At 40.1% G+C, this 20636-nt stretch overlaps 1 protein-coding gene across 1 annotated transcript in view; it reads left to right on the forward strand.

The window, feature by feature from the left end:
* Positions 1-20636, forward strand: part of LOC132303288 (succinate--CoA ligase [ADP-forming] subunit alpha-1, mitochondrial-like) — a 44630-nt gene that overhangs the window by 12541 nt on the left and 11453 nt on the right. Inside the window, exons 3-5 of the mRNA XM_059800497.1 lie at positions 11525-11695; positions 17914-18037; positions 19486-19547. Of these exons, the coding sequence (XP_059656480.1) occupies positions 11525-11695; positions 17914-18037; positions 19486-19547 (357 nt within the window). The remainder of the gene's footprint in view (positions 1-11524; positions 11696-17913; positions 18038-19485; positions 19548-20636) is intronic.

Consider the following 20636-nt stretch of genomic DNA (forward strand, 5'->3'; position numbering starts at 1 on the left):
TTGGTAGAGGTTGTGATGACATTTTGTGGACCCCCTCTCTTTATGGTAGATATGGAGTTCGATCCATGTTCTTGTGTTTGTCTAATTTTACCGGACATAATTTCCCATGGAAGTGTATTTGGCGCTCTAAAGCTCCTCTTAGAGTCGCCTTCTTTGTTTGGACTGCTTCCTGGGGAAAAATTCTAATATTGGATAATCTGCGCAAGAGAGGTAATACCATTATTAACTGGTGCTGTCTCTGTAAAACTGATGGCAAGTCCGTGGACCATATTCTTATGCATTGTCCTGTTGCGTCTGAGTGTTGGAATCTCATATTTAGTATTTTTGGCGTTCAGTGGGTAATGCCTTAGCATTCTTTTCAATTAATTAACGCTTGTAGAACATGCTCTGTTACTAGTCATGCTCGTGATTTTTGGAGGGTCGCCCCACACTGTGTTTGGTGGTGTATTTGGGGAGAGAGAAATAACAGAAATTTGGAAGGAAATGAATCGTCTTTAGCAAACCTAAAGTCTCATATTCTTCGCTCTCTTTTCTGTTATGTAAGAGGTAGCGCTTGCTCCTTGATTGATGATTTTTTTGATCTCTTGGACTCTGTTGGTTCGTAGGTTTGATTTCTGCTCTTTTGTTTTTGTGTATTAGGACGCGTTTCCTTTTTGAACGTTTTTCTAATATACTTTATACTTATAATATATATATATATATATATATATATATATGAACAATAGATATATATATGTATGCATTCTTATTTTATATGTGAAGAGATTAGGATAGTACAACCTTTGTTTATCATCATTTTGGGTAAAGGCAGATTGATATATATACTGGGGCCCTCGACTCTGCATATGGCCACTTTACAAAACCCGTTTTAAGTCGAGGACTAAGGGTAGTGGGTTGCTTGAGGTGTCATGCTTTAAAGGGAAAAGATGGCTGCCTTAAGAATTGGCCATTTTTTTATAACTAGCAGACATGAGACCCACGAGGAATCAATCCAAAATAGTGATGAAGAAAATAATTTTTCAGATAGATAGAGGAGTATAAAATTCATGGCGTGCAAATCGTATTGTTGAATGTAAATAACATGGCATGCTATATAATAGAGATGAAACAAAAATCTAAAGATGAACATGTTAGTTTGAAACTAGAGCAAGCAATAAGAAATTGAGTTTGGAACGAAATCACCGTTTTGAAGCAGTAGATTCATAGAGGACTAATCTCTTGCGAACTCAACATTGATGGAATGCTCCTCCCCAGTGGAGTCGCCAAAATGTTAATGGTAGTTCTTGATGATGTGAGATCATTCCACGTTTGTCGGGATGCTGAGATCAGAGGCTGAGTGGAGCTCCAAGCTAGCACAAGGGATTCTCCATAGAGGAGATTAAGAGAGAGAAGACATATTTGCTTAACACCCATGGTAGCTTGAGTCCTAGAAGACCATTACTTATGGTTATGGTGTGCATATGTATTTTTCAACCTCCCTAAATGGTGAGAGTTAAGCCCTATTTATACTACTTTCATTTGGGTAAGGACCCTTGGTCATGAGAGCTAACTCCCTCTTTATCAATGGTCGCTTTACCTAGGTAAGGACCCTTGGTTACGATGGTAGCTCCTTCTTTATCCAATGGTCGTTCTGTGAGATATATATTTAATGTATTATGTGGTCTCTATTACTTGAGCTCAGCTATTGGGTATTAAACATTCTCTCCCCCTTGTGTAGACCTCGAAGTGAGGCGATTCCTTGGAACTCAACCACCTAACCACTGATACTCGATTCCCGCAACTGAAGATAGGGAAAGAGCCCTCCTCGGGGTTCTGCCTTCTTGGCCCCATCACCCCGTGGGCTTTATCTTGGATCTGCGCCTCGAGGTCCTTGTAGTTAAAAGGGAGCTTGAGAAGAGAAAAATGCCCGAGGTTACGCCTGCAGGAAGTAACCTCGGAAAGGAAGGGAGGAGGGGCCCATCCGACTGGAGCGGGGCACGTCCACAGGAGAAGAAGGGTAGCGATCCCTTCCTTGGCCAATGAGTTCAGTTATAGGACCAGTAGCTCGAGGATACTTAGTCCTTTCAGGGACACGCCAGATAAGTATGGGTCAGGTGTGCTTATTTTCAGAGATGGCGCCACACGAGTAAGCGTCGTGGCACCTTCATTAACAGTATGCAAATGTGGCCTTGCATTAATAATATTAAAATGACAGGTGGCGTCTGACGTAGAGCAGTCATCTACAGATACATATTCCAGACCTATGAATTGTGTGCCTAACACGGGTACTTCACCTACTTTTAAAGAGTCCATATAACACATGTCTTTACTCTTAAGTATGATTTCAGATTGGCGAGCGATGTGCTTGATGGTTGGAGAGGTTGTATAGTGGGGTGGAGAGTGATGACCATGTGGCAAGTGATTCACTTGGGTTATGGAGTGATTGGGTCGAGAGAAATTGGAGGTCTTGTAAAGGATTTGAATCACCTATACGGGTTCTTTTGCATAATATGTTGATTTTTTTTTTTTTTTTGATAAACTATTTTATTTAAAAAGAACAAAGTAAAAGAAAATATTTTTATTTTCTAAAGAAATATGATACATGCATGGATGCAGTAGATTGTTCATAAATTGCTCAGGTAGGTAGATTTTTCTTTAACGTTGCACTTACACAGTTTACCTTTTTGTTTTTATCTTTCTTTGTTTTTTGTTTTTGTATTTTTGTTTTTTTTTTTTTTTTTTTTTTTTTTTTTTTTTTTTCATATATAAATTTTTGTGAGAAACATGTTAAAGTTATATCAAGGATGGGCCTATTCCACACCCCTTTGGGCCGGATTCACATCCTATGATTTGGCTAATTACCCATGATGCGAAAACTGCCTCAAAGGAAAGGAAGGGAGAAAGGCATTACTCATTATGTCTCTCATCTGTTCAATCAGAGTCGTTGATTTTGTTTTCCACTCTTTGCCAAATTGATTATATAGAGTCTGACCTTTTGTACCATCAATGGGGACTTCTCAACAATGGTTTTTGTTGTTTTTAGTTTTATTCATGTGTGTGCATCAAGTTCACAACTTTCCTATTTGAAATATGTTTTTCTAAACTTTTTCTCTTTACGATTTCGACGAGTATTTGGAAGGGACGAAATAAGATTCTTGAGAGAGTTTCAAATGGGAAAAATGAGGTCGTTCTTAGAAGTTGCGAGGTTATCCCGTCTGTTTCAAGGTGGAAATGTTAGATCTGCAAACACTTATTGAGGGCATTCGATTTTTTTGGATAATGATTCGGTTGGAACAAAAAGGGAGGACCTTCGATCGTGTTTGGTGGGTAAGTTCGACAAGGATGTGGGTGATAGGGATCAAATCGCGGCTTGGGCTTCTCGTGTTTGGAAGGTTTCTTCCGGTGTTGTGATTTCACCTCTTCTGGATTCTTTATTGCTTTTTCGCTTTCCCTCTGCGAAGGAGGCTTCTCGCGTGCTTAAAGAAGGTCGTCGTGTTTGGGGGACGGCCACACTACGAATGGAACCTTGGAGCTTTAGGGTGGGGTGCTCCGAGGTGTTGAAGAGTAAGGGCCTGAAGATTGTGACGTTGTACGATCTTCCTCTCCATCTTTGGAGTCATGCACTGTTCGTTATGGTCGGTGATCTATGCGGTGGTTTCTTATGGGTGGATGCTGATGAAGCAATCGACGCTGAAAGGGTTCGCATCACAGTGTCTGACGGCAAGGTTTGTCCTCCTTTTGTCTTCATACATGATGACCGTCTCTGCTACAAAGTGAAGGTGTGGGAAGAGAAGCCTCCGGATAGCTTGGAAGGAGGTGACGGTTCTCATTTGCTGAAGGAGACAGAATGGTTAAGGCGGGATTCTTTGGGAAAGATAGGTTTGACTGAGTTTCAGAGATGGAAGGAATGGAGGGACGAATTATGGAAGCGAAACACGGAATGTTTTAAAAGATTTTTCACTCTGAAAAGGAAAGAAGGCTCCTCGGATGGAACTGATTTTCGACGGCAAGAGAAATCCCGGGAAAGGCATAGGGAAGGTGGTCTCATTGGGGTTGGCCGGCCGGCGTTCAGGAAGATGTGGAGAAAGGAGCGTCATCGTGTTGTTCCTCACGTCAATCAAGCGCGTGGGAGGGGGAGCTTTGACGGCCATACACGTGGTTGGCGCAGGGGCTTTGGCCGTGCAAAGTGGATGACAGTTGCATCCACCTTTAATTCAAAACCTTGGGCTCCGAATAATAGTAAGGCCGATTTGGGCTTTAAATCAGTGGCTGGGCCTAATAATGGGTTGAGGGTTAAGGCTTTTGAATCCAATTCAATTTATTCTGACGGGCCTGTGGATGGCAAGTCTGGTCTAATTAATAAAGGCATTTTATCATCTGGTGGTCCGGATGGAGGTGGAGCGGTCCACTTAATGGATGCAGTTTGTATTGACCAAGGATCCGTGGATTTGGGCTCTAAATTGAAGGAAGGACCGAGTTCTTTTAATGCTTCTTCTGGGCCAGACTTGGGCAACCGTTATGGGCCTTTATGTGTTGCTTTAGATAATTTTCATCCGCCCAGTGATGTTTCGGAAGGCTCTAGAAGAAACAGGCGTTCTAAAGGGCTGTTGCAGGGACACCGTATGAAGAAGAGAGTGATTTTTCCCCCTATTCGCAAAAAATGGTCTAGAAAGGAAAAGCAGAAGTGGATTCCGGTTTCACAGGACTCTGGATCGGTTATGTCTTTTGTTTTGCCTTCTCATTCTCCTTCTATTCCTTCTTCTTCCTCTGCTCACCCTTGCGGGGTGTCTCAAAGGAGTTTGATGCCGAAAAAGGGAGTGGTGTCTTCTGTGTCTAATTGCTTGTCTTCGGTTTTTGAAAGAGAGCCGGTGCTTGCTCTTGAGAAAAGACCTGATGACGACGGTGGTATTGAGACGGGTTCTTCTCGGTTGTGTGATGTTAGCAGTGACGGAATTACTGTGTGTGTGGGGCGAGATGTGAAGATAAGGATTGACGATGTTTCAGCTGCTGTACTCTTGAACGAATTGAGAGCTCATCTGGTCTCGAAAGGTTCTATTACTGACCAGAATGATCGAATGGCTGATGAGGTGTATGGTACTCCACTTTCTAACTGCTCTCCTTCTATGTCATCTGTTGAGTATGGGGAGGATGGGTCGTGTTCATCTGTTCATGGGGATGCAGGTATGGTTTTGTGGAACGGATGCGAGTCTGAGGTTGATTTGTTTACACCTTTGGTAGTTGTAAGACCTGACGGGAACTCTGCGGAAGGGAGGGGTTTTGATGCAGGGCTGGCTGATTTGGAGAATGACTGGATGAAGGATAATGGTGTAGAGATAGGCTCTCTTTTGGGTGTGTCATTTGAGGGTCGGATGGAGGAGGCAACAAACTTATTCCTTGATGTTCTTAATACTCAGTTTGCTGATAGAATGGATTGTAGGGGGAATGTTCCAGTGGAGAGGGAGGAGAGAGGGATTCAAAGTCCCTCGACTCTTGTTACCTATGAAAGGAGGAGGAGGGGGGCTAGGGAGAGGACCAGTGGGAGGAGGGGTGGGGTGGTCAATTCTACTGTTTCCCTATGAAGCTACAAATTCTTTCATGGAATGTCCGGGGTCTCAACGACCCGGCTAGAAGGAAAGTGGTGAAATCGGTGATTCGGAAAGTGGGTGGTCATTTAGTATGTCTTTAAGAAACCAAGATTGCCTCTATGACGGATGTGATTTTTCGAGGTTTATGGGGTGGGCGATTTGTGGAGTGGTTTGCTTTGGATGTGATTGGCTTTTCGGGTGGTATTCTGATCATGTGGGATGTTCGTTGGATCTCTGTTGGACTCTCAGGTTGGGCGTTTCTCGGCATCCCGTGTTCTATCCATGGTGGAGGATGGCTTTCGTTGGGTTTTTTCTGGAGTCTATGGGCCTACGGAGGATTGTGATTGCCATTTGTTCCTGGAGGAGCTGGGGGAGATCCGTAGTCGATGGTCGTTGCCTTGGTGTATAGGGAGGGATTTCAATGTTGTTCGTTCCCCTTTTGAGAGGTCGACAGGGGGCAGATGGACAGCTGATATTATGGCTTTCTCAGAGTTTATTAATGGTTTCTGTTTGCTTGATTTGCCTTTGGTGGGTAGGCCTTTCACCTGGTCCAGTGGACGCTCTCCTCCTACTCCCTCTCGTCTTGATAGATTCTTGGTGTCGAGTGATTGGGAGGAAAAGTTTTCTGATGTTGTTCAGGCCACCCTGGCTCGTCCTTTGTCTGATCATGTTCCTTTGTTGTTGGACTGTGGCGGGTTGCACAGCAGAAGCTCCCCTTTTAGATTTGAGAATATGTGGCTCCGGGCTGAAGGCTTTTTGGAGCGAGTTCGATCTTGGTGGGCAGGGTATGGAGTGGTTGGCACTCCGAGTCATTCTTTGGCAGGCAAGTTGCGTTACTTGAAGAAAGATCTCAAAGTCTGGAACAAAGAGGTTTTTGGTAATTTGGCTTGGAGAAAGAACCGGGTTCTCTCTGAGATTGCTGACATTGATAAGATGGAGAATCAGGGTCTTTTGACGGGTCCTTTGAAGCTCAGGAGGGTGGAGTGTCAAGTAGAGTTTGCTGAGATTGCAGTCATGGAGGAGATTTCATGGAGACAGAAATCTAGAGCTTTGTGGCTCAAGGAAGGAGACAATAACACTAAATTCTTTCATAGGCTCGCCAATGCTCACAGAAGGGGCAACCACATTTGGAGGATAAGGGTGGATGGGGTGTTGATTAGTAAAGAGGAGGAGATGTGTAAGAGTTTTTCTGAGTACTTTTCGAGGTTGTTCACTGAGTCAGCCGATTGGCGTCCTTTGCTGGATGGGCTTCAATTTGATTCTATTTCGGGTAAGGAGTGCTCTATTTTAGAGGAGCCTTTTTCCGAAGAGGAAGTTCTCTCTGCTCTGAAGAGCTGTAATGGGGATAAAGCTCCTGGTCCTGATGGTTTTTCTATGAGGTTCCTTTTGGAGTGTTGGGAGGTGGTCCGTGAGGAGGTGATGGCCTCTTTTCATGCCTTCCATGTGCAGGGCTCTTTTGAGAAATGTTTGAATGCAACTTTTATAGCTCTTATTCCGAAGAAGGGAGAGGCAATGGATGTTAGAGACTTTCGCCCTATCAGTTTGGTGGGATGTTTTTACAAGTTGATTGCGAAAGTTTTGGCCTCTAGGTTGAAGAAGGTGATGGATGGTGTCATTTCTGACTCTCAGAATGCTTTTGTGGGAGGTCGGCAGATTCTGGATTCAGTTCTTATTGCTAGTGAATGTGTTGATTCCCGCTTGAGTAGTGGTGTTCCGGGTGTTCTTTGCAAGCTAGATATTGAAAAGGCATACGATCATGTGAGTTGGAGTTTCCTTCTCTATCTGTCAGAGAGGATGGGTTTTGGTGGGCAGTGGAGGAGATGGATTCTTTTCTGCATTTCTAGCGCTCGTTTCTCTGTCCTTGTGAATGGAGCGCCAACGGGTTTTTTCTCTAGCTCGAGGGGCTTGAGACAAGGGGATCCGCTTTCCCCTTTCCTGTTCCTTTTTGTGATGGAGGCTCTTAGTAGATTGTTGAAGAGGGCTGTGGAGCTGGGTTTTTTGAGTGGATTTCGGGTGGGCAGGGATGTTGCTAGTCAATTGGAGGTTTCTCATTTGATGTTTGCAGATGACACTATTGTGTTTTGTGATGCGGATGCGTCCCAGCTGAGGTATTTGAGATGCGTTTTGATTTGGTTTCAAGTTGTTTCTGGCCTTAAGGTTAATGTAGGCAAGAGTCTTCTTGTGCCTGTTGGGGATGTTCCAGGGATTGAGTTGTTTGCTTAGATCCTTGGATGTTGCATTGGCTCCTATCCATTTGTTATTTAGGTTTGCCTTTGGGAGCCCCTTCCAGATGTGTGGGGAGTTGGGATCCGGTCGTGGACAGATTCGAGAGGAGATTGGCGGGTTGGAAAAAGCAGTACTTGTTTAAGGGGGGTCGAGTTACCCTGATTAAGAGCACTCTTTCTAGCCTTCCTACATACTTCATATCTCTGTTTCAGATCCCTTCTTCAGTGGTTGAGAGAATTGAAAGATTGCAGTGTAATTTTCTTTTGGGGGGGGGGGGGGGGGGGGGGGGGGGGGAGAAGAGTTCAAGTTTCACCTGGTTCGGTGGGATCAAGTGTGTCGTCCAATTCGGTTTGGAGGCTTAGAGTTAAGGAGGTTGTTGCCTTTTAATAAGGCTCTCCTTGGTAAATGGCTCTGGAGGTTTGGAATCGAGAGGCATTGGTTATGGAGGAGAGTTATTGCTAGCAAGTTTGGGGAAGGTCGTGGGGGGTGGTGCTCTCGGGCGATGCGTGGTCCAAGGGGGGTGGGAGTATGGAACTTCATTCGAAGGGGTTGGGATGACTTCTGCAAGCATGTTCGTTTTTGCATTAAAGATGGAGGGAGGATCAGTTTTTGGAAGGATCTCTGGTGTGGGGAGCTCCCTCTTGCTCTCTCTTTCCCATGGCTCTATAGGATTGCTTCTTACTGACTGGCCATGGTTGTTGACTGTTATCATCTTGATAACGGGAGACTGACTTGGGATGTTCAGTTCATGAGGCATTTTCAGGATTGGGAGATCGAGGATGTTTCTCGTTTTCTGTAGCTTTTGTATAACCAGGTGATTTCTTTTGGGGAGCTAGATGGGTGGCTATGGATTCCTAACTCGCAAGGCCGGTTTGAGGTCAGGTCCTTCTTTAGATGTCTTTCGGATGGTCAAGGTGAACTCTTCCCCTGGAAGTCTATTTGGCGTTCTAAGGCTCCCCGCAAGGTCGCCTTTTTTGCTTGGACCTCTGTCCTGGGTAAGATTTTAACCCAGGATAATTTGAGGAGGAGGAATCAGGTGGTGGTCAATCATTGTTATATGTGCTTGTGTAATGAGGAATCAATTGATCACCTCCTTTTACATTGCAGTATGGCCAGAGACTGCTGGGATTTGATGCTTCGTTTATTTGGGGTCCATTGGGCTATGCCTTTTTCCTCTAGAGGGTTGATTGAAGCTTGGAGAGGCGTCTCTGTTGGGGTTGGTGTTAAGGATGCTTGGAGGGCTACGCCGCTTTGTATCTGGTGGTGTATTTGGCTCGAGAGAAATAGGAGATATTTTGACGGGAAAAAGAAGCCTATTTCTATGCTTAAGTTCTCTGTTATTTCTACTCTTTTTTGTTGGGTTTCAGGGAGAGATTATAGATCTATAGAGGAAATCATTGTTTTCTTGGCCTCTCTGAAGGTCTAAGGCGCCTTTTGGCCCTTTTTGTTTTCTTTGGGCTTCGCTCCCCTTTTGAGCGCTTTTAATAAATTCTTACTTATCAAAAAAAGATTCTTGAGATGCATGTTGATTTGCTTTCAGGCTGTTTCTAGGTTGAATATAATTCTTGAAAAAGTGAGATTGTGCCGTGGGTGAGGTTGGGGTTTGGAAATTCATTAGAGATGAGGTTTTCCTGAATAGAAGGAACGCAAATGACGTGGAGTGAATTCTTATAACACATTCTGTTTTCAGTTAGTACGAGGAGACATTTGATTATGGGAGGACCCTTTGTGTGGGGACATGCCTCTTTCATTCACTTCTCTGAGACTGTTTTGGAATGCAATAAACAAACAGTCCTTAGTCACTAACTGTCATTGACTTGATAATGAGAGGGTGACATTGGATGTGCAGTTCGAGCGACAATTGCAGGACTGGGAGATTGAGAAGATCACTTCGTTGTTGGCTTTGTTGTATAGCCATCAGGTGGGAGGGGAGGGGGATGATGAGTGGTATTGGGCAGGTGCGAAGAATGGGGTTTTTGAGGTGAAATCATTCTATAGGAGGTTGTTGGAGCCTCAAGGCTGCTTGTTCCCTTGGAAAGCTATTTGGCATACAAAAGCACCTCCCAAGGTAGCTTTTTTTGGGTGGACAGCTGCATTGGGAAGAATCTTGACCATTGACAATCTATGAAAAGGGCAGCTAACTATTGTGAATTGGTGTTGCATGTGTCAGAGAGATGAGGTGTTGAGTCATGTTTTGTTGCATTGTCAGGTGGCTAGAGAGGTTTGGTCCATGTTATTCTCTGTTTATGGAGTTCATTGGACTTTGTTGGATTCCATGAGAAGTATGCTCGAGGTTCAGAGAGGTTGTATGGTTGAAGCCCAAGATGCTTGGAGAGCGACTACTCTATGCTTGTGGTGGGGTTTGTGGAGGGAGAGGAATAGGAGATCTTTTGAAGCAGAAGCGACTCGTATTTGGGTGTTGAAATGTTCCACTTTGAATTCTCTATTTTTTTGGGGTCAAAGGATGCCGTTTTAAATCCATGGAAGACCTTGTAGATTTTGTGGATAGCCTTAGAATTTAGAGGCTTCTTGGTTTTTGTGCTTTTTTACAAGGGCGCACTCCTCCTTTTGAGCACTCTTTAATGAAATTTACTTTGCTTATAAAAAAAAAAAGGAAAAAAGAAAAAGAAAAAGGAAAAAGAGAAGGACGAATTGCAATTCATTGATTGACAACAGCAAACCACATGTGCAGTGTCTGACATTAGTTTGGATTGGAGGTAATGTAACTTAGGTGATTCTAGGGTAAGAGTGGCATAGAGTTGTTCTCTTTTCTTATAATGGATTGTTTGTGCCTGAATTGGCTTCTTGTGGTTCTATTCCATAGGGTTTTATACTAAATCTTTGTCATACTTTTACTTACTTCGCTTTACTGCTGTATTGTTGGTTTGCATGAGTGATGGTTCTTATGTGCACTATTAATTATTTGAATTTTTTTACAATTAAAATCAAGCAAAAAGTTATTAAGAACTGTAGTATCATGGATACTCCTATTCACCTTCTCTAGGTCATACCGAACCCAAAAAACCTATTACTGTCTTTTGTTTTATTTTTCTTCAGGATTGGAGTATTCTTGAGTTGAATAATAATGCTCTTAGTAAGATTTAATCTGTTAGAAAATTGCTCTGATTTCTTTGTTGGTAGTCATGCTCTTTTTGTTTTGTTTTTTCATATGAGGTTTGTATCAAGTCTGGAAGATATGCAGTTCATGGTTCTTTTGAGATAATGGAACCCTGTTTTAATTATATGTTGTTAATTTCTGAATTCACTTGTTTGTTGGTCTAGATCTGAGACCAAATTGCACAATGACTGGAAATTTGCAATATGTTAAAACTTTCTAAGTATTTTTTTTTTTTTTAATTATAATAAATTTTCTTTTAGTTGGTTTTAGTTTTGTCAGAATAATCCATAAATCTGAGTTGGTTTGGAAATTGTGTGTTATCTTAATACCACTTTAACTGCATAAAAATGAGCACAAGTGAAGGTGTTCCTGCATGCACAGAATAGCATACGTTGGCAAGTTTTGTGAAACTGGAACTCCAGTCAGCTGCTTAATTACCTCTTTGATGAGACATTGTTATATTATTTCGAAATGTTAATTTGGTTATATCATTAGTGCATGTAATTCTCTCAAGCTTTTGTTCAATATAAATAGCCTATAGCTCCAACAACTATGCTGTTCTTTTAGTATCTTATTTTAAATATAACTGAGGTTTTTCTTTTAATTGCAACTGCAGGTTCGGGTGAAGGCTGCTCTTAACAAGCAATCAAAAACTCGGCTGATTGGTCCGAACTGCCCTGGTATTATCAAACCAGGAGAATGCAAAATTGGAATTATGCCTGGGTACATTCACAAACCAGGGCGTGTAGGAATTGTTTCTCGATCTGGTACATTGACTTATGAAGCGGTGAGATCCTTTTTCCCAAAGTTTATTTTTTTGCCGTCTATTTGTTAATTTCTAACAATTCTTTACACATCTTAAGTGTGATATCGATGTTGTGAGCCTCTCCAATCAGTGGTACCACCTAGCAGATTCCTTAGGCTTAAAATAAATCCTATTGGTTTTCCTTGTTAATTTCTTCTATACACCTTTTCTCCTGCGCAGTGCGTCCCTTCAATTTTAACCTTGAATGTTTTAATAGTAATTTTTCTTTTTGATATTTATGGTTTTTGATGACTCATATCTGTCATACAAGCCTCTTATTCCAATCAAGGCCTTTAGGTGACTATTTATATTGCCTCTATTTATGGGACAGAGTGGAGCCTTTATAACTAATTAACTATTGGGTGAACCTGAAGGCAAATCTTATTCTTATGTATAAAGAAAATATGTTTTATTGTAACTTCCCTGCAAATGGATTTTAGTAGTTCACTGTCTTCTTTTCCTAGATCCATATTTATCTTCTTTGTCTAGTGTTGTGTATTGAAACTTCATCTTTTTCAGGGGGTTGAGCATGCGGTATCTTAAAAGTAATCTCATGAGGCTCAAAAAGCCTTGATGCTCATTGGACATGAGAGCATCAACATTCTCGAAATTCTGAGTTGGAATACCGAATTGAACATTATTATCGTTTTGAAGTAAATACACACACACACACACACACACAAGATGAGGATAGAAATAAAAAATTGGATAGATCTCACAAATTGAGGGTAATAAAAAATTGGATAGGAAGAGTGGCATAGTCCACATTGAGGGTAATACTAGGGGAAGAGGAAGACCAAAGTAAACGTGGGTAGAGTTAGTAAAGAAGGATGTGATAGGTTGTGGTCTGAGTGTTTGACTGAGGCTATGGGCTTAGACAGAGTGGAATGGCAGCATAGGGTTCATGTAGCCAACCCCAAGTAGTTGGGAAAAAGGCTTGTTGTCCTTGGGAAGTATCCTCACTCTTGACAACCTTAGATGGAGACGTCTAATTGTGGTGAACTGGTGCTGCATGTGTAAGGAGTTGGGTGAATCTGTGGATCATCTTCTGCTTCATTGCCTTGTGGCGAAGGAAGAAGGACGTTTGGTCTATGTTGTTGGTTGCTTTTGGTCTGGCTTGGGTATTTCCAGAATCCACGGTGGACATGTTAGAGGCTAAGAAAGAGTGTATAGTTGAGAGCCGGGTCAAAGATGCTTGGAGGGCCACTCCCCTTTGGCATGAGAAAAATAGGAGATTCTTTGAGGGAGAGGAGTCTCCTATTTATTCTCTCAAATACAATATATTGTCTTCTTTATTTTTTTTTTGGGTAATAGGTTGGAATTGTAATTCTATGGATCTTCTTTTGGATTTTGTGGATAGCTTAAAGTTATAGTGTCGCCGTGGATGGCTTTTGTTTCCTTTGGGAGCGCTCCCCTTTTGATCGCCTTTAATGAAATCAACCTTACTAAAAAAAAAAAAAATGTCTTTTTGTTGTATAGATCTCACAAATTAATACCTGTGAGCTGTGCATTTGGCCATCTAACTAACGCAGTATGTATGCTCACCCGAGGTTGACTATTTGGCCATTCTTTTGTTGCTTGTAAATTCTGGTAGTTGATTGAATTTAAAATCACAGAATGTATTGATCAACAGTGATGTAAATGCCCAGGTAAAAAAAAATATTCCATTTTCTATTCTGTGTAAACGTGGCACCCTCAATAATTCTCACTTAATATAAAAAGCATTTGAACTTCTCAACTATTTCGCATGTGGCACCATCAAATATTGACACCAATGGATTTTGATTACGAAATGAAAGGAGAATCTTATTGGGACGTTGAAGTTCTCCATTATTAGTACTCTTTTTTGTTGGGTTCTAGGGATAAATTGTAAATCCTTGGAGGAGCTTGTTGATTTTTTGGACTGTTTGAGGGTTTAGAGGCCCTATTTGGCCTTGTGAGGCTTTTGAGGGATGCGTTCCCCCTTGTGAACGCTTTTTATACATTCTTTACTTATCAATTTTTTTTTGGAATAAAAGCAATTGGGAAGTGATGGCCTTCTTTTGATACCATAAGCCTCCTATTTACTTTGAACAATCGGTGTAGGTTAAGAAATATGAGTTCTCCCACTTTGAAAACATTTATGATTAGGGTGGGGCAGGTCAGAGAGCACTTAAACTAGCCCTGTCCAGAATCCGTGACTGATATTTGTTTTTGATCCCAAACTAGTACTCCCATCAGGAGCTATCTAAACTTGTACCACTTGGTTTTTTGGGAAGGCTGGGTTAGGCTACTTTGGTTTTTTTTTTTTTTTTGATAAGTGGGTTAGGCTACTTGTTCAATTGGGTACGATCCCATTCTTTCTGGATCTAAGCATATTTACTGAGATCACATGTAGAAAATGGAAAGCGATTATAAGACACTGTAATTACCTATGGGAATGAGTTTATTGGAGCTCCACTGGTTGCCCTATGACTAAGTGGCCAAAGAATTGGGAATGGTAAAAGACTCATCCACCTCTATCTCTCTTTCTCACGCTTCCTCTTTTACTCTCTTCTTCCCCACTCTGTAGAATTCATAATCCAAGTATTTGTTTTCTTTTCCCAAGATGGCACACATATTATAGTAATTAAATTACATTAATTTCAAACAAAATTTTAAATTATCTCATATGTGTTATGTTATTATTGCAGAAAGAAACAAATATAAACCAATAATGTGAGTCTGTTATACATGTTAACATAACCAAGCCGAACGTTTCTGAGTTAAGCCCTCATTAATCAAGTTCAGCTCGTTTACTAATTGATTTTTAAAGTTCAGCTTGAACTTGGTTCATTTAACAATGATTAATATTAAACAACTCTTAAACAAGCTGAGTTCAAATTTGTCACCAATAACTTGGTTTGTTTGTACCCTATAGCTGATTTGGTGGATGTAATAGAGACTAAAATTTGAGTTTAACTAAACATGTTACGAATATCGTTCCTACATCTCACTGTAGTAATTATTTACGTAGTATTAATTTATGTTTTCACTCTGCATTATTCAAAACCATTTAGTTAGAATCTAGGAAGTACAGATACGCCTAAAAGATTGAAGTATTTGTGTTGGACATGGGCGTGCATCACACATGCCGAAAAAGTGTCTGACATTTATTTTTTATAAAATAAATGGACACATCACCAACACACCATGGGCACGTGGACACATCACAGACATGCTCGTCGAATTAAAAGGTTCTATTTCTTCAGAAAATTTACAAAAAAGAGGATGATTTTAAAGTATAAAATCTGTGAATTTTTTTAATAATTAATAATTTGACGTCAAAGCTTAAAGATCAGATTTTTATTTTTATTTTTTTAAAAATTCATCAAGCAATTTTGTTTAACTAATTTTTATGCTTATTGTTTTTTGTTTAAAATTGTAAAGAAAGAAAGAAGTCTCACTCTCTTTTGCAATCTAGTATTGAACTGAGGGTTGAAACTTGACTTGTCCTCTTTTTTCTTCTTCAATAAATTCTCTATTTTTTTTTTCTGCTTCCCATCACAAACCTCTTTCTTACTCTATGTATTCCTCTTATATTATAATAGAACTCCTTTTTTTTTTTTTTTTTTTTTTGTCTCAATAAAATCCTAATTTTTTCTATTTCTTTTCTCCCCTTTATTTCACTGATTCTCTCTCTCTCTCTCTCTCTTCCCAACCCTGTCAGTATCTTCTTTCTTTCTCTATACAATTACAATCCTTTGTTTAATTATGGACTTTTATAAGGAAGTACAAAATTTTTACTCAGGACATTCGATCCTCTAAAACTCTTCTTTACTGAGAGAATTATTGTTGTAGCTCATTACTTATGGTGACTTGTGGGTTTTTGATTCTATGTTGATGAAATATTATATTAGTCTCATAATATGTAATAATATATTTATCATTTTCCATGTTCTCTCTTGTCCGTGTCTTAATTCATTAGGGTTTCCCTTGTTGTCATGTCTATGTCGTGTTGTATACGCATCCGTATCCACTCTATGCCTCTTAGGTTAGATTATTATTATTTATATTGATTTAGTTATGATTTAATTAATGTGGGGTCTAATATTAATTCTGTTTCCTTTAACATTGGTAAAACACATTCCAGAAGTGCACAAAATGAATTGTGGCTCCTTTTTATTTATTTTATTGTTTTGGGTGACGTCCCATTTTGCTTTTCACCAGGGTTTCTTATTTATCTTTTTATAGAATCACTCTTAAAGCAAAATAAGAGGTTTTCTTACTCGGGTGTCACATATTTTTGAAGTCACTGGTGATATGCATTGGCCTTTTTGGGTGAAGTATTTGGGCCTTCCCTTGGTACCCCTTAGAGGGTTCCATCAATTTGGGAGTTGGGATAAGGTTTGTAAACCTCAGAGAGTAGGAGGCTTGGGAGTTTGGAGACTTAAGCATTTCAGACCTTCATTGGGAAAGTGGTTGTGGAGGTATGGGTTGGAGAGAGAGGGAGGTTCATGGCTCTGTCGGAGTGGGTCTAAGGAAATTCATTCGTAAGGAGTGGAATGAGTTTTCTAAACACATCCGGTTCAATTTGCATAATGGGAGACAGGTCAGATTCTGATTGGATGCCTGTTGCAACGATAGACCTGCTGTCAATGTTCTTTTTTTGCCTTTTTGCATCAGTGATAACCTGTTTCTTGCACCATCTTTTTTTCCACTTGAATTGTATGGTAGTATTGTGTAAAGTTATGGTTGACTGGATCACTGGAATATGAAAATAAGATCTCTTCTTCTTTTTTCTTATTTTTCCCCCTTTTTTAGTCAATATTGTATTGGATGAAGTAAGTCTATAGGATATATGGTTGGGTTCTCAGTACCTCTACAGACATTTAATTTACTTCTGCATTGGCACCAGTATGTGTACATGATGTCAATGAAGATCATGCATTGCCCTTTTAACCTAATTGTGATACTCGTTCATACCACTGCTGTCTGTATTCATCATGTTATTGTTCTCTTACCCAAAATTTGGGCACATTTGCACCAGCAATGTTCGATCATGATCATTCACTTTAATAGCCTGTAGCGTAGGATCATGGATAGATCAATCTTCAAAACAAGTTTCAAGCAGTCATGAAAATCTGGGTTACTAAATAATAATTTAACTTAGATCTAGACCATGATGTTAGATTAGTCATATTCATCCAGCAGTTGTGCTGCCTCTCAAAGAGATGCTTTCACTTTATTATTCATAATTAACAAATAAAGTTGTCTGCTAATCTATTAGTCCTTTCTTTTTAGAGAAGGAAGAAGCTGACGCAACACTAAAATTATAAATGTATAAAAATTCCCATTGCAAAATGAGAAAATATTTGGATGTTCCTTAAATAGCCAACCTATTCCAATAGTTTCTAGATATCCATATATAAGTGTGTGTGCCAATTTTGAGAATTTCATTTATGTGTCTTGAAGTATGTAGAAATCTCTGGTACCATTGAAAATTAAAGAATTTATGTGATCTTTGACCACACTGATCATATGACCACGTTGTGTGAGACCATCACCTGCTAAGGCTTTAATGCATGTATTAGGGACTTATTGCTGTTTGACCAGACTGAAAATTAAGTGCTAAAATTTTTGAGAGCTGAATTGTAAGTGCTTCGTTATAAATTATTATTATTATTTTTATATTTGTTTAAAATTTAAGTATTCAGCAATAAGTTAAGTGCTAAAATTTTTGAGAGCTGAATTGTAAGTACTTCGTTATAAATTATTATTATTATTTTTATATTTGTTTAAAATTTAAGTATTCAGCAATAAGTTGCCTCATCCACTTAAAAATTTAAGTGAGATTTATTCTTTTAAGCGGCACTTAAATTGCGTTATCAAACACATTGGATTGAGCAAGCATTTAGTTTATTAGAATTAAGTGTTGAATTGAGTTACCAAACAACACCTTGGTGTGGCATTGTTTTTGTTTAGATACCATCGTAATTTTTCTAAACACTCTGATATTGATAGCCTGATATACTTAATTTGAGTATTAATTACATCTTATGCAATTTAGTAATACTGTAACCAATGAAGTCCTTGACATTGTGCTAGGGGGTTTGATGAGGCAAAGTGTTGCTTCAGATGTTATCTAGGTTCTTTTAGTAACTCAGTGCTGTGGTTAGTCGGACTGTTTGTAACATTTTCTGAAAACCTGTGGATTACTTTGTTTGTTATGTATATGGTAGGTCTTCCAAACAACTGCTGTTGGGCTAGGGCAATCAACCTGTGTAGGTATTGGTGGGGACCCTTTCAATGGTACAAATTTTGTTGATTGCATGAAGAAATTTCTTGCTGATCCTCAGACGGAAGGTAAACTCAACACCAAAGTGAATTTAGTGTCAGTATGTATACTATTTTAGATACTTTCCAGGATAATTTGTGTGCCATATAGGAAAATGAGTTTAATGCCAATAGGTGTTCAAACAATTTCCATCTCTTGTTGCATTATTTCTAGTTTTTTTTCCCTTCTTTAAAGGTCAAATGTTATGTTTAAGGGCATAGTTGGTTTGGCAAGTTTTACTGGCTGGGAATACTGCCTGTTGAAGTTGTTGTGATGCAGGTCATATTGCACGAGATATGACTAAGTCATGTCAATATTCTTCTGCAATTTTAGTAGAAAGATTGCTAGAGATAAATTATTGTTCTTTAGATGTTTGATATCTCAATAGGTTCTTAAAGGCTTATCATGATATAGTTTGCTCCATGTTCTCTCCATACAAAGAGGGACTAATTTCCCTACTGTAAATTTTGGCTTTGGGTTTTTCTTTCGTGTTTTTTTTTTTTTTTTTTTTTTACAACAAATTTATTTTGCATTGCAATGCACCCTTTTGGTTATTTTGTTTGTAGATATTTTTGCTGAATTAACCTTAAAAAACTATATAAAATCATTGTACAATACAAGATCTAGGGGTACAAAATGAATATAGCTCTCGGCTCCTAAAACTTAAGAGGGATTTTCATGCTTGGCTCATGTTTGGGTGTGATTGGACTCGCATTTATAGAGCTGTCAGCGGTGAGAGAGAATTACGAGGATGTCATGTGATTACGAGGATGTCATGTGACCTAGTCACTGGTGGCGATAATTGCTTAGCAAACTTGATGAAGATTATGGCCTGGCTATAACAATAGCAGTGAATGGTGGTCTGTGTAGATCTGTTGATGCTGCACATTGATGCCATTGGTTGCGACTGGTAAGAAATCTTGGGTCTAAATATTGGCGCTAGATTGCATTGTATAAGTAAAAGTAGCTGGACAGTTTTGGTGCCGGAAATAGACCTCGTTAGGTATAAATTTTAATTGTCCATTACGTTTCTGTTGTTGGTTTTTGGGTGCTTAGTGGGGAAGGTGATTTGTGTTGTGAAGTGCCAAAATTGCAAACTTGGACTCGAGGCATTTTGGTGTCTGTGGGAACAAAATTCCATTTAATGAATTCAAGACAGCTTCCTTTGTCATGCAAAGTTGTCTTGTTCTAATTTGTCTAAAATTGCACTTTTTGCATTTTACCCTTTTGTAAAAATTGTTAGCCTTGCTCTCTTTTGTATTTCCCACTAGTGTCTAGTGTAATCCTTTCACTTTTTTCCTATTTATTTTGTAAATGTTCTCTAACGTTGTCCCTTCTCTTTTATTTTTCATGTTTTCTATCTTAGCTACTCGATTATCTGATTGAAATTTTACCGATAAGATAAATAATGTATATACATTTAGAGAAGGAAGTTGAGATGTTCTCGATCTAACTATGTGTTTTTGCTGCATTACAGGTGTTGTTCTTATTGGTGAGATCGGTGGTACAGCAGAAGAGGATGCAGCTGCCCTGATAAAGGTGAGTAATGGTGAGATTTATTGTTGCTTCTAAACAAACAAAGCAGAAGTTATGGTAAGATGTGGTAATCTCTTGACTTATCAAAAAAACAAACAATTTACTTGGGCAATAAGGAGTGTAGGCAGGTTGCTGAGGATACTGGAAAGGAATGGGTCAAGGCTAATATTGGGACCACTAGCGAACTTCTGGGTGTCTCTAGCAAGGGCAATCTGGATCAGACCTTAGCAATCCTTCAGGCCACGGCAGAGGGGAGAGGGGGAGATGATTCAATTCTCCAGAAGGAGAAGCTGGAAGAAGAAGATCCTATCTCCGTGGAAAGGGGAAAGGGAGCTTAGGAATCTGTGTTCTAATGTGAATTATGATAGGGTGACTGAGGGGGCGAAGGAGGGGGGAGTGTGAAGGGAGGAGGGAGGGGTAAGGGGGTGATGGGGGTGAGTGTTTCCTTATGAAGCTACGATTATTATCTTGGAATGTCCGTGGCCTAAATGGTCCGGGCAAGCGGAAGGTGGTGAAGATGGCGGTGAGGAAATGGGGGGTGCATTTGGTGTGTCTTTAAGAAACAAAGATTGATTCTATGACTGATCGGGTGGTGAAGAGTTTGTGGGGTAACCGGTTTGTTGAGTGGGAGGCGCTGGATTCTGTTGGGACTTCAGGTGGTGTCCTTATTATGTGGGATAAAAGATGGATGGCTAATGGCTAAGGTGGATGTCTTTAAGGGGATTTTTTCTCTGTCTTGTGCCTTTGTGATGGAGGAGGATGGTTTCACTTGGGGCTTTTCTGGGGTGTATGGGCTAGCTGATGATGGTGTGAGGGATGGTTTGTGGGAGGAGTTGAGTGGGGTGAAGGGGAGGTGGTCTCTTCCTTGGTACGTGGCAGGTGATTTTAATGTGGTTAGGTCCCCGGCGGAGAGATCTACAGGAGGTTCGTGGACTCAGGCTATGATGCACTTTTCTGATTTTATTGATGGTCATCAGCTTATTGATCTTCCTCTTGAGGGAGCTTCTTTCACTTGGTCCAGTGGAAGGGAAACACCAACTCTCTCTCGTCTTGATAGATTTTTGATTTCCGGTGACTGGGAAGAGAAGTTCC

This window comes from Cornus florida, unplaced genomic scaffold, assembly GCF_030987335.1.
Source record: "Cornus florida cultivar Cherokee Brave unplaced genomic scaffold, ASM3098733v1 CherokeeBrave_3.0.0_Hap2_Chr04, whole genome shotgun sequence".
Lineage (NCBI taxonomy): Eukaryota > Viridiplantae > Streptophyta > Magnoliopsida > Cornales > Cornaceae > Cornus > Cornus florida.